Source organism: Micromys minutus, assembly GCF_963924665.1.
Source record: "Micromys minutus genome assembly, chromosome: 6".
In the NCBI taxonomy this organism is placed as follows: domain Eukaryota; kingdom Metazoa; phylum Chordata; class Mammalia; order Rodentia; family Muridae; genus Micromys; species Micromys minutus.
The window spans coordinates 1,300,789-1,318,572 of NC_137975.1; the positions used below are offsets into that span (position 1 = coordinate 1,300,789).

General features: G+C 41.4%; 1 protein-coding gene across 1 annotated transcript in view; it reads right to left on the reverse strand.

Moving 5' to 3' along the window:
* Positions 1-17,784, reverse strand: part of PLA2G4A (phospholipase A2 group IVA) — a 143,802-nt gene that overhangs the window by 82,118 nt on the left and 43,900 nt on the right. Inside the window, exon 3 of the mRNA XM_080917585.1 lies at positions 13,997-14,078. Coding sequence (XP_080773711.1) covers positions 13,997-14,078 — 82 coding nt within the window. The remainder of the gene's footprint in view (positions 1-13,996; positions 14,079-17,784) is intronic.

The following is a 17,784-nucleotide window of genomic DNA, read 5'->3' on the forward strand; positions in this document are numbered from 1 at the left end:
CATTATCTTATAAATCAATATGCACAAGGTTATTCATTTGTGTTGAATCAATAATCAGAAAGGAGAGAATACCTAAATTATTTCCAGTTGAAGAAGTAATGAAGAAAAACCGTGTGTGGGCAGAAGCTCTCTTGCATCCTGTTCTTTTAACTACATCTTGACAAACATAAAGGATGGGGGTGTACAACAAAGACCATTTTTATTATCATAAAGATGACATGAAGTTACATGTACCAGAAATAGCTACACAACTTACTCATAAACTCTAGGAGTTTAAGGAGCGCCTGCCTGAAGTCATAACAGTCCCACCAGTCACTCAGCTTTATCCAGATCACAGACTATGTGACTCATGACAGGAACAAACACAGCTCCTTAACTCCTAAGTCTATTTTACAAATTATATAATATATATACATATATATATATATATATATATATATATATATATATATATATAATCTTTTATTCATTCACTTTACCCCAAGACAATCTAAAATCCTTGCTTGAAATAAAGTTGATGAGTAGTTTACTGATTTGGGGATGAGGGACAACAAACAAACCCCAAAGATCTCCTAAAGAGGGGTTCCCAAAAATGAAGAGTCAGTTTTACCATAAGTGGTAGAAAGCTTGAAAGTTTGCCCTCCCCCCTTTTTGAGACCACTGATTATTTTTCCAGAATCATCTGCAGTGGTGAGTATAAAATGCAACCTGGAACTTGGGATAGCTAAGGACTCATCTGAATGTGCAAAGCCCTAAGGTCATCCCAGAACCACATAGGAACAAAGGAAAAAAAATGGAGGGAGGAAGAAAGGGGGGAGAGAGAGGGAGGAAAGAAAAGGGGGGAAGGGAGGAAAGACAGAGGGACGGAGAGGGAGAAAGGGAGAGAGGGAGGAAAAATGCAGCCCTCTTCATCTCCCCTCAGAATCTTCAGCTTGGTTTAGAGTTCTTCATTTTTTAGTAACATAATCAGGTGATTGTTTTACATGGCTTTCAAAAGCAAAGACTTAAGACATAAACTTAGCATAAACTAAGCAATGTGTAATGACAGCCGTATAAACGTGTGGCATACGGAAAGTAATAGGCGTTGCCTTGCCCTCTGCACAGGACTCACTCTGCCATACAATGTTAAGCGCAGTTCAGTCAACCACTGCTGATTCTGTTCAACGTTTACTTAGTTTTCAAGTAGCCAAATGAAAACCATCTCCAAGAATGAAGTAAAGTAGGTATGATGGTCCACAGTTTGTTTGAGGTCTTGGGCTGATATTTAAACACTATTTTTTAACTATCCCAAACAGGAAAGATCAAAATTTAAGCATGATTTTGCTTAAAGACATGCCTATGGATGTTGCCAAATGTAGCCATTTCTTTAAATGTTTATGATAATTAATAATGGAAATTTGGCATTAGGATCCCCAGCAGCTTCGAGGATAGATCGTCTCTTCAGCACAGAGATTCTATGGTAGCTCAGTGGCTGCCACAGCTATGAAGCTATCATCATGAGTGACGTAACCCAGTCACAAAAGAACACTCATGGTATGTACTCCCTGATAAGTGGATATTAGCCCAGGAAGCTCAGAATACCCAAGAAACAATTCACAGAAATTATGAAGCTCAAAGAGAAGGAAGGCCAGAAGGTGGATGCCTCAGTCCTTCTTAGAAGGGAGAACAAAACGTTCATGGGAAGAAATAAAGGGACAAATAGAGAAGCAAGGGTTAGAGAAAAGAGACTGCCTCACCTGGGAATCCATCCCATATGCAGCCACTAAACCCAAGCACTACTGCTGATGCCATGTAGTGCTTACTGGCAAGAGGTTGATATGGATACCTCCTCAGAGGCTCTGCCAGAGCCATACTGATACAGAGGAGGATGCTTGCAGCTAATCATCAGACTGAACATGAGGACTCCAATGAAGGAGCTAGAAAAAGGACTGTAGGAGCTGAAAGGGTCTGCAACTCCACAGGAAGAACAAAATTATCAACTAATCAAACCCACCATAGCTCCCAGGGACTAAAATAACAACCAATGAGTTGGCAAAGAGAGACCCATTGCCCCAGCTGCATATGCAGCAGAGGACAGCATTCTCTGGCATCAATGAGAGGAGAGGCCTTTGGTCCACCGAAGGCTCATTTTCCCAGAGTAGGGGAATGCCAAGGTGCTGAGGTGGGAGAGGGAGGTTGGGAGAGGGAGCAACTTCATAGAGGCAATGGGAGGGGGGATGGGACTGGGGAAGGGGAAAACATCTGAAATGTAAATGCAGAGAATACCCAATAAAAAGAAAAAATAAAAGAGAAAACAAGAAATGAAGCTTCCAACTAGCTCCTTAGTAATAATTCTACTCACAGTGCTACCCTAGTTCACCAATCACCATGTTACCTTGGACATAGTGTAATCCTAGTCCTACAGTGGCTAATTTAGCAAGCACTCTCTACAACACCACACAGTTGTATGTCTGAAGCATAGTGTTTAACTTCACTTCCTGCAAAGTCAAGGCTAAACGTGGGGGAGGGAGGACAAAAATAAACCAGAAAGGCCCTTCGCCAGTCCCCAAGTTTCCCTGTGACAGTGTTTCTTCCTCTACTGCACACTGCAATGCCATTGTTGGTCTTTTAACAATAAAACCATAGCTCACCTCTAGATCCCCCTCATTTCAAACCATCTGCTCATACAGACTGGAGGGCAGAAACCTTTGTTCTAACACAGCAAAGCTGTGTTCTAGATTTGCACACATCACTGTTTTTTTCCATGTTGAAAGTTGAACAATATCCTTGCCATTGCTGTTGCCCCAAGAATGTTCACACATCAAAAGACCGGAGAGTTGGGACTAAGGGCATTGAGGCCATCTTTTTGTGGTCTTCTTTAGTTGGTACTTTCCTTAACAAAGAACTGACTGTTCAGTTTTCCTATAGGATGAAACTGGCAACTAAAATTCATTTTCCCACCAAACTTAGTATATATACATCTACAGACAAGAAGACCAGCAATGACCCTCAAGTTGCTAATTAGACATAACTCCTCCCACCACATAAAGACAGACCGACCTCTGGACATTTACTGAGTCAAACAAGATCATCGTCAACTCAGTTGATTGGTTAATAACACTTGCTGAGCATGTATGAGGGTGGATTTTGAATCCCAGTCTGACATCGAAAGCTTGGTGTGTTGTTCCATTTCATTCCAGCATCTCCATACTAAGTAGTAGGGCAGAACCTGAGAGTAGATAGGGGTGGATGGTCTCTAGAGCTTATAGGCTGCCGGGTTGACTTAAAATCACAAGCTCCATACACAGTGAGAGAGTTTAGCTCAATGACAGAAGGTCCACAGTGATAGAGAAGGATGCTCTGCATCATCCTCTGGTTTGTACGAGAGCATGTGTTATGTGTGGACAAGTACACTTTATATCACACACACTTACTGACACAGGCATGCATATCACACACACACAGGAATATATATGCAGAGAAAGCAAACTAACAGGCTTTCACTCAGCCCCTCTAAGCCATGGTCCTTGCTGTAGCCAATAAACCAATTTAAAGCAATTTCTGTCTGTACTACACTGTGAGGACCATGATGACAGGGATCCCTTACTCCCTGTCCAGCACTGAATGGTGGAATGGTGGTGAATCCAACAGTAAATTACGAAATACGTAGCATCATAAGAATACAATGAATATTGTGAATGATTATCTAGCAATGAGAGAGCCTGAGAAACGGGTGGCCCTCACTATAGGCTCAATAATATCCACTTTTACTCCTCAGTAATATTCCATAACTCTCCTAATATAGCTCCCAGTGTTTTTAATTTGTATTTCAAAACCAATTGCTGCCAGCTGCTTCTTCCATGTATATTTGTATTTAATATGTATTTCAAAGAGACTAAAAAACAAGTTCTGAGCCTCCCTCAATAGTTCTTTACCAGACCAGGAATGCACCAGGGTAGGTGTTTGTGTGTACCAGCCCATGATCACTTCAGAAAAGGCTAAGAACTGGAATCCTCATGGCTAGAAAAACTGAAAGGCAACACCAACAAACCAGGGAAAATGCAGATGTCATCAAAGAAAGATATCTGCAGATCTCAACAAAATTCAACTTTTGTTGCTTTTGTATGGTCAGTTTCTTAAGTCTCTGTGGTACCATTTCTAAGGAAACAAAAATACGTTTGTAGCAATTCTTAGGTCTTGGGAGACAGATTAGTAAGTAAAGTGCTTGCTGCTCACACCTAAGGGCCTTAGTTTGCCCAGCCTGCACAAAGCCCTGAGTTCGATCCCTACTTAAATCCAATGCTCCCCAAGTCAGACATAGTAGAATATGCCATAATCTCAACATTCTGGGAGGCAGGGGGATCAGAAATTCAGGGTCATTCTTTCGCTAAATGGAGGTACTCAGTATTTGCCAACTAGGACATAAGTGAAGGGAAATTTCTACACTAAGCCTTGGTTATGTTTTCTTAATATTTCTTCTCCAAAGTCAAAATTCCCATGTTGCTATTACAGTTTGTGTTTGAGTTTTATCTGAAATTTTACCTAAGTGATTTCACTGCAGCCAGACATGATGGTGCATGCCTGTAATCCCAGCACTTGAGAGGTAGAGAAGGAACAATAAGATGTTGGATGTTCAAGTTCATCCCCAGCACATAAAGTTCAAGACCAGCCTGGACCAAAAAAGTCAGAAACAAAAACAAATAAAAGGCCCAAAAAACAAAGCAAACAAAAGAACTTGAAGTATTTTTATATATCAAAGGAGCTATAAAAACAAAAAAACTACTTCTCAGGATAGAGTTGTAATGTTTGGTGAAATTCTAACCATATCTCAATAATTTTTAATTAACCGATACTGGTTCACACAATTAAAAAAAATCACAGTTTTATTTTCAGAAAAAATTTAAAATATTAAAAATAATGTGCTAGACATTTTTATGCAAATGTTTAAAATTTTAGAGACAGAGGGTGATTTTATTTGACACAGAAACTTTAAGAAAGTACTTTGGAAAGATTAAAAACTCATTTTTAATGTAATTCTTTTACATTTTGATCACAGGCTTTGATAACGTTTTGAGCAAAAAGAATGCATGTAGTACTTGCAAAGAAGACTGAGTATAACTCAGCTATAGGAGAGATTTGGAAAATGAGCGTTAGTGTGTGAAGCAGGGGTGATGAGGGACTGAATGAGCCTTCACAGCAGTGTAGGGGATCCCTTCAGGGATTAGTAATGACATTTCTCTCCGATGCCACCTACAGACACCTATACTGCTGTGTTTACTCTATTGTAATCAACAGGGTGAAATTCCACCCAGCCAAGGTTAATGAAATGTACAATGGTATTATTAACTGAACTCCTAAGACTTCTCACACACACACACACACACACACACACACATACACACACACACACACACACAACCTCTTCAAATCTGAGTGTAGAGGAAAACATCTAAATGGGCTCCTGAAATCATCTGACAGCTTACATGGGATGAGGAAAAGCATTCCGCTTTAGCACCTGCTGCGTCCCCATGCCTAACATGTTCTCTTCGTTGTCACACAAAGCTAAGACGTGTAAGATAAACGTGTTATGAGACACGTGACTCGTCTTGAAATTATCTCCTACAAAATGACCACTGGGAAAATAATTTCATTAGATTTAGAGCTGTTTAAACTTTTGGGTGGACTCAAAAACATTCCAAAGACATTAGTAAACTCGTATAAAACTCATATTCAACCATAACCTAAAGGCTAACCCTAGAGAAACAACTTACCAAATACACAGGGCAGCAAAGGGGAAAGAGCAATGCTAGTTACAACGAATAAAACTTGAAATTCTCTAATTAAAGTACGTAATGATTTAAAAAAAATTCTGTAAAGTGTGTTTCAGAAAACTTCTAATAAGAGGTGGGCAGAAATGACACGGACAGTTATAATCTGGAAAGGGGGAATAACATAAAACTATTTTTCCAACCCTCTCCTCACGGAGGCAGTGAAAAGAAAATAATTCTGGAAGAGACGCTCATCAATTTGATTTATTTTCCCAGTATTCCTTAAGCTCTTAGCTGCTATGCTTGAGAATATTTATGTCTTTTTATGTGGATACAGAAAACAATTCCACAACAGGCGGTGTATCGAGCACACAGATGCGTATTTAACTTGTGTTAACTCAATGTTCACATTTCCAAGACAAAGCAAGTAAAGTCAGAGAGGGGGCATGTAACTTGTCCAGAAACATGGTGTTCGTGACTGGGAATTATTAGGAGTTATGGTCTTTTGAAGAGGCTTTAACTAGCTGATCTTAAAGGAGGGGTTTAGGTTGCTGCTTTAGAACACAGGACTAGGAAGGGTGAGTTGGGAGATGGCTCAGTGGATTAAAAACAAAGCAATAACCTTTTTGTGCAGTGGTGATGACATAAGTATGGGTCCTCAGAAAACACAAAGCCAGGCATGCCACTAAGTGTCGAAATATCCCAACAGTGAGGAAGAAAGCAAAGACTGGAGAATTCCTTGAAGGTTGCATGTCAGGTGGCCTGGGTCTTATCAAATAAGGTGCAAGGTATAACTGACATTTGTGAACGACGCCACATATATGCTGTGTCTTGCATGCAAATCATTAACACATGTGAGCATGCACTTACACATATATAGACACTCACACAATTTTAAAACTGGTTGTGAAAAAGATGGCAATCTTTTCTGAAATTCACATGGGGATTAACTCTTCCTTCTACTCCAAAGTGTAAGGCCTATGGTTGCTGGGTAGCCATGGGTCTGGTCTCAGCCTCATTATCCTGCAGATGTTCACGAGTTCCTTTTAATGTTGCACAACTAAGAAGTCTTCCCTGAGGGACATTTCATTTCCTGTCAAAAGCAGAAGGCCAGTGTCCACAAAACCATGGAATTGATGATGGACGCCAATGATAGTCACCAGCAATGCTTGCTGCAGGCCTTCCTTCTGTGGTACAGGCAACTCTAAACACCTAGAATTCTTGCAGTTTCTGAGAAAAAAAAAGGAAGACCGCCCTCACCTACTTCCCTCTACTTACTCCCCTCACTTACCTCTAGTGAGTTAGGGCTTGGTCTTAAGCTTGCTTTTATTTGTTATGGTTAAAGAGCCTTTACCAAAAGCAACTGGGGGGAGAAAGGCTTTATTTCATTTCATTCTTACAGTCCATCATAAAAGAAAGACAGGGCAGGAATCTAGAGGTGGGATCTGAAGCAGAGGTCATAGAGGAATGTTGCTTACTGACTTGCTCACAATGCCTTGCTCAGTCAGCTTTATAATGTGACCTGGAATAACCTGTCCAGTGGATCCTAAATGACCTCAGATTGTGTCAAACTGACCAGAACAGACCCAGAGTCAAAACTAATGTGACTTAGAAATGTGCTAATTGAGTGTTGCTTTTCCTGAGTATGTACATAAATATTCACACCACCACTCATTGGTGTATTAAGAGTAAGTGATCACTGGAATGCAAAATATGTGACACATTAACATTCAATACTATCTGAGCATTTGCAAATATTTTATGCTTAATAATCACTTTACACATGGGCACGTAGTCAAAACTAACTTAAAGCCATTTTGATAGTCATTGTAGCATGCCATAGGTGTTCCTTCTACATTGTTTAATTACCAGTTAGGAATTGTTGCTGATTCCCCCTAAGTGAGCATCTCTTGAAGACAGAAGTGGAGCTACAGAGTGTCTGTTTTCTCAGAAGCTAGAACAAGCAAGGCAGACCAGGGATTTCCATACGATGGCATGTAGTCTAGAATATTCAAAAACTCTTCCTTAGCACTAAAGAAATGGCTCAGGTGTTAAGAATACTTGCTGATAATTCCTGAGGCTTGAAGTTGAGATCAAAGGCTATGCAAGGAATCGGGTCTCCTGCACACATCTGTAAGTCCACATTAAATGGGGACACAGACAGGAAGGACAGTAGGGCTTGCTGCCTTTTGGCTTAGTCAAGGAAATGCAAGCTCTTGAGTTCTACAACAGCTCCTGCTGCAAAGGAAGATATGAAATAAATAGAGAACATCTGACACTGTCTTCTAACCTCTAAAAGGGCACAAGCACACATAAACACACACCCCCCCCACACACACAGGCATGCATGCACTCATACCTATATACATACATACAAATCTTCAAAAAGACATTCATATTCTGATAGGGACCTTGATTTTGCATTTCACATTCTCTGGCAATTTTTGCAAATGATCATAGCAAAGATTTATCTAAACTTCACACCGGCAACACATTCTTAACAAGATTTGCCTTGTTTCAACCAAAGCTAATGTGAATGAAACAATGTCTATAATGTTGCAGTGGCTAAAAGCAAAGAAAAGAGTAGGCAAATATCATATAATCACAAACTAAAATGAGGGAGCAGGGGATGTGGTATTAAGCTGCTTATGAATATTCGTGTGCACATAAGACCTGAGAAAATGTTGACCGCTTGACGTTGAGTAGGCACTGAGGAACAATGCATTGTTGTCCTAGTAACATGGCTATCAATCATGGTTCCAGCCTAATAAACTTCAGGATCGAAGAATGGAGTTGTGGTTCAGGAATCAAGCCTCTGGGTTTGTCTCTGTCAGTCTTCTCGGTGAAAATGCTCTGAGTCATGGAGTTGAGCAGTCTTTATAGGAATTAGAAAACAAAATAGAGGTGGCGAGGGATTTATGGCATTTGTCTTAAGAAGTAAAAGCATAAAAACTAAAAACACTTGGACTTTTACTCCACTATTCAATAAGGAAGCTATGCACAGAAGGAAGAATGAAGACGAACAGAAGCGTCCTCCCTTCTGAGAGTGCTCAGTGGCTCCTCCACGGCAACATCCCTCATGCTTGATCTTCGTCTACTTGATGAAAGTTCTGAATCTGGATCTGTATTTTTAATACGACTTTCTGGTGATCATGTGAATATTGGGATCCTTTAAACATGTTCCTGTCTTTCGTAAATCGTTTTGATATGTTTAAAGGTCCTCATTCAGCTCTGCTGGCTCCTGAGTAGTGAGAAGAAAGATCTACCTATGATGCTATACATACCCTGTAAAATCTGCAGAGGAAAGTTCTCCGTGTCCAATAAAGAGGCCAAGAAGAGCCTTAAGAGTTGGGAATGCCATAACATATCTGGAATGTCAGCACTGGGGAGGCTGAAGAGTATTTCTGTAATGAGTTCAAGGTCAGCCAGCCCTACATAGTAAGACTGTCTCAGTAACAAATAAACACAAAATCATCTTCCACAGATACCAATAATACTTACATATTAATTTTTTAGACCTCTTGAACAAAGCCCAATAGACTGATCACTTCTCAGAGAAGGAAACTTGGCTTTATCTGCATCTAAACTATAAGACTGGACCCTGCTACCCAAGACTCATGCATTCCCTGGCACTTTTTAAAACTAAGGATCAAGAACTCAGTACAGCAACTCCAAGAGTTTCCTACCACTTACTCGTTTGGTCATACAATCGGTTCACCATCATGGTTGCATCAAAAGAGGAGAGCTTACTGAAACCCTGCCACCAGTACAGCTGTCATTCACAGGCACAACTGTTGCAAGAATAAAGGAAGAAAGGTCATACCCACCAACATTAGCTTCCAACCTATGCATTAATGCTGCCTGTTACATGTGACATCTAAAACAACTGACTGTGACTCCAAAAGTAAAAGTATATCAATTTAATGCAAACTACCTATTTTAAAAATGGTAGTACGGTGAAGGTCTATAAGCCAGGCGCAAATTTGAACTTCAAACTAGGTTTCTACCAACCCGGACCACATTGATGCAGAACGTGGCTCGTTCTGGGGCATGAGGTGCAAACAACATGCAGTAGTGTCGACATTTAATACTTCTAAGATCAGCAGCCATGCCCACAAGAGACTGACAACTATCTTCTTCTTGTTCAACCTAGATCCCTGAGGCAAAAAGCCACAAGTCAGGATAGGCTGTGATAAAAAGTCAGTTTGGAGTAGGATGTGGTGACATATACCTGTAATCCCAGCAACAAGGAGGCTGATAGAAGAGGGTACCAAGTTCAAGGTCTTGCCATTACCCTCGTTCAGAACATCTGGTTGTTTGTTCTGTTATTATCTGTGTTATAATCCCTAAACATAGCTCATGGGGTGCCTCAGTTTCATTGCCACATAAACAGTACATAAGGCTGTTTTCAACTTCTAGCTACAAAGAATGGGGTAGTTCACCAATAGATAAAATAAAAACAAGTATAAAGTTAGTACTATCTAAAAACCAAGCATATTCAGATACACTGAAAATATAATGGAAATTCTTTATTAAAATATAGACACTAGAAAACAGAACAGGGCATCACATTCTGCTTTCTTGACTTTCTGGGTCTTAATGTTTGTAGTATTTTTATGGTTTAAAATGCTTTGATAGTTTCTTACTATGATCTGTTTCCTGAGAGCTGTTGCAAGCAACCTTGTGACATTTGGCTAACTTGTTAATTTGTTTAGCTCCAGTTCATCGGCACTGACCTTAGATGAGGATCGTACATTTTTCTCACTAGAGCCTCATACACCTTCTTCAGAAGTAAGGCCTTGGCCTTAGCTGGTGCCTTCCCTTTTTGGCCAAACTTGCCATGAAGTTTGTTTGCTTGTTGGTGGTAGTGGTGGTGGTAGCAGTGGTGATTTGGTTTGGGTTTTGTTATTGTCCCTTCTGCTCCTTCTCCTTGGCTATTCCTACTTCTGTCACATCATTGCCTGATACTAGAATTTAACAATAATCATGTAGTCAAAGTGCTAGCCAGTACTCTTCTTTACCAACGTGCAGAGCTAGCATTTACTTTTGAAATAAATGAAGGCAGCATAAACTTGGATGAGGGTGGGGCTGGAGACATGGCTCAACAATTAAGAGCACTTGTTGCTTTTTCGAACTTGGTTTCCAGGGCCTGAAGTTACAGGAAACCAGACCATCTCTGTCTCTTCTAACTTCCACAGACACATGCATACACATAGGTGAAACACTCACCTAGGTAAAAATAAATGGATAGAATGAGGGAATTTCTGCTCTTCAGATGTTCCAGGCCTTGACAACACTGACTAAACACATGATCATTGAGCCTTGAACTCTGGCCTTTCACCTAGATTTAGCAGCAGCTCCTCTCCTGGACCCTTTACTTTTTAAAGGGCACATCTGGAGTCCAATGGTCTAACCTGCATCCAATTCACTGCAGGCACAGAAATCCCCCCAGCATTATTCTCATTAGCATCCTTCCTGGAGTAATTACAGTAAATGCCTCAGGTTCCAAAGACATCCAGTCCACACCAGGTGAGATCTCAGAGCCTTTCTTATCTGTCGAGACTACCGGAGTCCACACAGCTGATGTACGCCTATGTCTGAGTCACATCGAGAGCACAGCCACACCCACTGTCTCTACACAACAAAGTGAGCATGGATGGAAGAGGACCATGGCTGCTTTGTCTAAGAGATAATAGCCATATTTGTCAAAGTCAAATCAGGACCGTTGTTTGCATCACTGCCAAGGTATTGGCACAGGGTTTAAGAAGAGGAAGAAAGGTCTTTTCACCTAACGGTTGACCCATTCCACTCCCAGGGTTTTTGACTAAGGGTCCTGGGTCAGCTGCCAGTCTCTCCAGGACATGGTTGTTAATATCCGAAGTAGTCAAGTGTTAACACGACTGTGTACCCAGGATACACTCTTTCTCACAAAGAAACTTCTGATTTAAAAATGACAGAAGGGTGAAGAAGTGGAAAAGGTCAAGCAAGAATAAAGACAACAGTGATCAGGGCGATGAGGCAGGCTAGACAGAAGCATAATCTTCAGTGATCTACACCAGTGAGGCTGACTAGCTGTGGAGAAACTGCTGTGGTTACGCTCAGCTCTGCCAATGCCGTTAAGACTCAGCCTCATTCTTCTCACTGCTGACATCCACCAGCCCCCTGCTTCCTCTGCATTCACGGGTGGCTGGGCTCAGACATCACTCCATTTCTTAGCATTTAACCTTCCCCTCTCTTGGCTTTTCCATCAATTATTTCAACTAAGCGCACGTCCTTCCTACTCCTTAAAAACAAAACCATTTCCTCATTGTCTGCTAAACTACTTCATCGTCTTAAACACCTAATCTATTGTTGTCAGAACATTTTGAGTGAACACTCATGCCTGTGACTGGCCACTCCGATGCCATCTAGTTCTTCCTACCACATAAACAATTATCTCCCTCCCAGGGCCTGTTTTCCCTAATGCTCGCTGTCCTGGCTGTGAACGCCCATCTACTTTCTATTGCTTACTAGCAATGCTGGGCCTTTGCTAGCCAGTCCCCACCCAAGATGCCTCCTGTTCACCACCATGCAGAGTCACTGTGCAGATGTGCCGTGATCAAGCACATCCTGTTCTTCTCCATGGCTCCTGGATCATGACCTCTTCTCCAAGACAAGCCACAGAAACTAGCACTTCCCACCCTCGAGGCAGATCACAGGGACTTGATTCTTCCCTTGGGTCATTAAGAAATTCTTTGACCACCCAGTCTAGTGAAACAGTAAGTCATAAGACACGACTGATTCCAGAACACGCTTGCCTCACACCCTGGAAGGACAATCGTGTCCAGATAAGTCAAGAAAAACACTTAAGGAGAGAAGCCTAGCTGGCTTCCAGTTTTATGAGCAGAAGACATGATGTGGGCTCCACAAAACCCCCAAAGGACAGGACAGGAAAAACCATCAGATCTGATGAACTAGAGAAGTTCTCAAAGGGTGATGCCTGGAAACAGAGAACTCTGCACTATGATCTGTCTCTCTGTCTCTATCTGTCTCTCTCTGCCTCTCTATCTTTCTGTATCTATCTCTGTGTCTCCCCACTCCCTCTCCCTCTGTCCCTCTTTCTCTCTTTCTATCATTGTTTTGAGATAGTCTCGCTACACAGCCATGGCTTTCCTGGAATTCACTATGTTGGAATTAAAGGTATTTGCCTCCATGTTAGGTCTAGCTCTTCACTGAAGTGCCTTACGGATGTCTCCATAACAAAGTGATAAATATATTTCCTTGAGCTCTGTGAGCCATTGTCCAGGCAAATGAACTGGGAGCTAAGGGAGGACTACTCAATCACCAGTTGGTCAGAAGCCCAAGTGAAATAGCGGGAGCTTGCAACAGGCTTGGAAGTGGGGAGAGAAGAGAAGGCTGGGAAACTCCGCCCTGTGTGATGCAAAATTAGCCACAGCCAAGCTCAGACAGGCTGAATCGAGTGGCAAGAGACTGTTGATTTCTACTTCATAGTCAATTGCTTACTTGCTGGTGGTGAAAATCCCCTGCACACCTGGTGTCTTTGCTGAGTGAAACGAGGGCTGAGGAGTAACAAAACAAATGTGTTTCTGTGCAGCAGGATGCTGCCTGTGTGACCGGCCATTTTAAATATATGGCTTTTGTTCTTTCTCCAGGACGTCTGCGGTTTCAGTCACCCGTTCCCAGACAACAGCAATACTCAAACACATACAAATTCACCATCACCATATTCGTGCTTTCCTTTCTTTGTGTTCCACACCCTTGAGCTTTGGCCTCAGCAGAACAAGGAAAAGTGCCATTGAGCATGGTGTAGGAGACCGGCAACAGGTTAATGCAACATGATCCTCAGGATGCTGCCCTACACCAGTTTCTATAGCTATCCCGTACAAAATAAACACTCAGAGGCAGAAGAATGCCACGCACTGCACTGTTTAATCCTATAAGCACAGAGGTAGCCTGTGTGCAGTCCTGACTCAGCACCCTTTCCAAATAGGATGAAATAGAACTTTGAATTCCTCAGACTTATGTCACAAGATCGTCTCAGCTAATGTTAAAAAAAATAATAATAATGGCTATTCTGACAGATGACAAACAGCCTTGGGACAGTTGGGACATTCACTGATAACCAAATGTAAGGAAGGGACGAACAACCCCTAGCTTGTCAAGGAATCAAGCTACTGAACAGTAAATCCCCTACTTCCTGAGACATACATAATCCCTATCTCCAACCACAAAACCAATCAAGTACTCACGCATATCGCCAAAGGTCCCCTTCGTTACTTTGGTGGCATGTAGAACCACCACAGTGAACTTATGGGAATACTGGTGTTCCACCTGGAAATCAAATGATAAAAAAACATCAAATAAGTATCCCCAGAGGAATCTCATTGTTTCTCTGAGACAGTTTAAGAATAGGCGACTTATAAATCAGTGCACACATACCAGAAACATTTTTTGATGCTAGGGGTTGGTCTCAACTTTCTCTTTCTACCCACCACAGAATTATTGAGGAGTTCAGCTTTTGCCTTATGCTGTCACTGAAGCTTGACTGTATGAGACAGTCTTTGCTTTGGTGGGGAAATGTAAATCAGGATTGCAGGCAGCTGGAGCACAATTGGCCTTTGTCCTCTGACTAGGAAGTGTTGCTTAGAGAGGTGAACCCTGAGCAAGAAGGTTACACCACTCATGCATGTTTGCTTCTCTTGCTGCTACTCAGAGCCCACCAGGCCTCTTCTGCGTAACATTCCAATGCAGTGGTCAAAATGCTCTGGCCGCAAAGCAATGATGAATGAACTACTTTTATCGACTGAAATCCATTTGTTATAAACTATGTTTGAAGCAGTGTTCTGTTTCTTAATAGCCTGGAAGGCTGCACGCACATAATAAAATGAACAGGGAGGAGAGTCATTAAACACCTGGCAGAATGGAAACCAGATATCTGACAACCTTACTCACTGAAACAAACAGGGAGGTAGGAATTTACATAGCAGATATCTGACAACCTTACTCACTGAAACAAACAGGGAAGTAGGAATTTACATAGCTTTAAGAGCAACTAGAAGGGGGTGGAGAAAAGAAAGAAAAAGAAAAATTATTTAAAGTGCGGGGTTGGTTTTTTTTTTTTCCTTGCTTGTTTCAAGATTACAGAAGTCTATTCAGTTAATGTTAATATACCTATCTGGAAGATAAAACGTCTACAGTTATTTGAAAATAAGCTGGGAGCTGAACGGATGCCTTAGCAGTTACTGGTGAGTTGCTGGCCCAATACCCACATGGCAGCCTCTAATTGCCTGTAATTCCAGTGTCTCCGAGGCCTTCATCTCTGTGGCACCTTGTGTGCATGTGATGCAGACATACATGCCGGCAAAGCACTCAAGTTTATAAATTAATTGAGATAATGGCCATACTCTGGGGTTGTGATAATTTACAGGCAAAGGGTTTTATAAAATTAACCAGGGCAGACTCATGGACTAACAGGGTCTTACGCAGCCCAGCTGGGCCCCTAGCCATCAAGCCGATCTTGAACTTGAGTCCTGGAGCGCCAGCTTCGGCCTGTGGAAGAGCTATGACTAAAGACCTGTGTGTCTCCACCAGCGCACGTCAGGCATTGCTGTGGATCAAGCCACTGAATGAATTTAAATAAACGCACATTAGTTCATTATCCTCTCCCAAAGCCCTCCCTCTGCTCCATGAACTTCAGTCTGGCTCCTTCCTTTCTGTACTAGCCTCCTCCCTTCTGTTCTCACGGCACCTACAAACCATCATCCTCTCTTTTCCACCTCTCTCATGAGCTTTTCATCCCCTCTGATACCTTCGCTTTTACTTTCAAGACCTATAGACACACACACACTCACACACACATACACAAAGACACATATACCCATGCACACATGCATGTACACACATACACAAGCATGTGTGCATGCATGTGTTTGTGTTCATATGAGTGTGCATGTGTGAATGCATATGTGTTCGTGTGCATGTTAATGTGAGTGTACATTGTGTGAGTGCATGTATAATGTGAGTGTGTATTCATGAATTTAAGTCTAGACCCCAGGCATGAGAGGTATGTGGTACTTGCTTTTCTTGGTCTGGGTTATTGCATGTGACATAGCTATTTTGTTTCACCTAATTTCCAGCAAAGGTCATTATTTTATTTTTTATGCCCAAATAAAACATTTTTATGGATATGTAACGCAATTTACTAGTCCATTCTTGACGGAGATCTCGGTTGCTTCCATTTCCTAGCTATTGTGAGGATACGGCAATAAATGTGCATGTGCAATATCTCTGTGCTAGGGTGTAAAGTCGTTCAGATATATACTGGGGCATAGACCTGGGTAACATGGTGGCACTGTTTCAGTTTTCTGAAGGATCTCCACATTGACTTCCACGTCACCCATACCAGTTCCACTCCTCCAGCAATGAGTCCAGGTTCCTCTTTGTCTACATCAATTCCAGGATGGCTACCATTATAGCTAAGGATGTCGAACATGCTTTCCAGACTTGCTGGCCATTTCTCTCTCTCTCTCTCTCTCTCTCTCTCTCTCTCTCTCTCTCTCTCTCTCTCAGTCTCTCTCTCTGTGTGTGTGTGTGTGTGTGTGTGTGTGTGAATGTGTGCACATCTGCATTTGAATGTATTTACTCAAACATGTAGCAGTGGAAGACAAAGACAGGGTCTCTCTGTGAACCCGGAGCTCTCCATTTTGGCAAAACTAGGCTGGCCCATCAGCTCCCAGGGTCTCTTAGTTTCCATTACTCACATCCCAGTACTACAGTTATGGATGTGTGCTCCTGCTGTGCACAGCTAATGTGGATGCTGCAATCTAAACTCAGATCTTCATGCTTGCACGGCGAGCACCTTATGTGCTAAGCTAATTCATAGTACTCTTTCTTGTGCTTAGAAAGTTCTTTTGAGAATGCCATTGTTTATGTCTACATTGTAAAGCTTTTTAGTACTGTTGAAGTTCTGGGACCTTTGATTCCTCTTAATATTTTGCATGTGTGTGTGTGCATGTGTGTGTGTGTGTGTGTGCGCGCGCGCGCGCGTGTGTGTGTGTGTGTGTGTGTGTGTGTGTGTGTGTGTGTGAACATTTCTTAATGCAGCTGTCATCTGTCTACTTTGTATTAAAATTAAGTTGCATTAGCTGTGTGGAGTAAGCCCACTAAAAATATTTTTTAAAATGTTGAACGGTATGCCAGGCAGACATTAATCAAAAGAAAACTGGTTTGCTACATTAATCTCAGACAGACCAATCATTAAAGCAAGAAAAAAGATAAGAAATAAAGAGGATTACTTAGGATAAAGGAGTAAATTCTTCAAGGAGACATAAGAATCTTTAATATGCATGTGTCAGGTGATATATCATAAATACGTGAGGCCAAACAGAATGCATAAGAGCAAGAAGAAACAAAGCTTTCATATCGCAGTTGGAAATGTGAACAGCCCTCTACCAGTAACAGATAAAAAAAGCACAAAACTAGCAAGACAAGGGTTACCTCAGAGCCCAGCCAACTAACTGTGTATCATAATAGCTACGGTCCACGTCATCTACCATCAGACACGCACTCTTCTCAGCCAAAGGGAATAAGCACTCCCTAATGTATCTAAAACACAGAAATAAAAGTGTTTTCATAACACATGAGATTAAATGAACTAAAAGTTAAAGGCAGAAGATTTATAAAGTCCCGCCAACGCAGAGATAATCGACTTCGCAGGAGTATAGATGGCAGATGAGTCAAAGAAGTAATAAAAGAAAATCACAAATAACAAGAATTAAAGGAAAATTAGAACACAACTGAGGAAAATTTGTCTAACAGAAAAATCTACAGCATCCAGTTCTTTGACTACAAGAAAGACACAATTCAGAATAAATAAACTAAGCCTCTATGTTAAGAAGCACTAAAGGAACAAGCTAAAATACAAAATAAGCAGAAAACGATAAAATTAAAGCAGATATAAATAAAATTGAAAACATAATATGAGAAGGAAAAAAGCAACAATAGAAAACAAGCCTTCCTTCTGTGAAAACACCAGGCC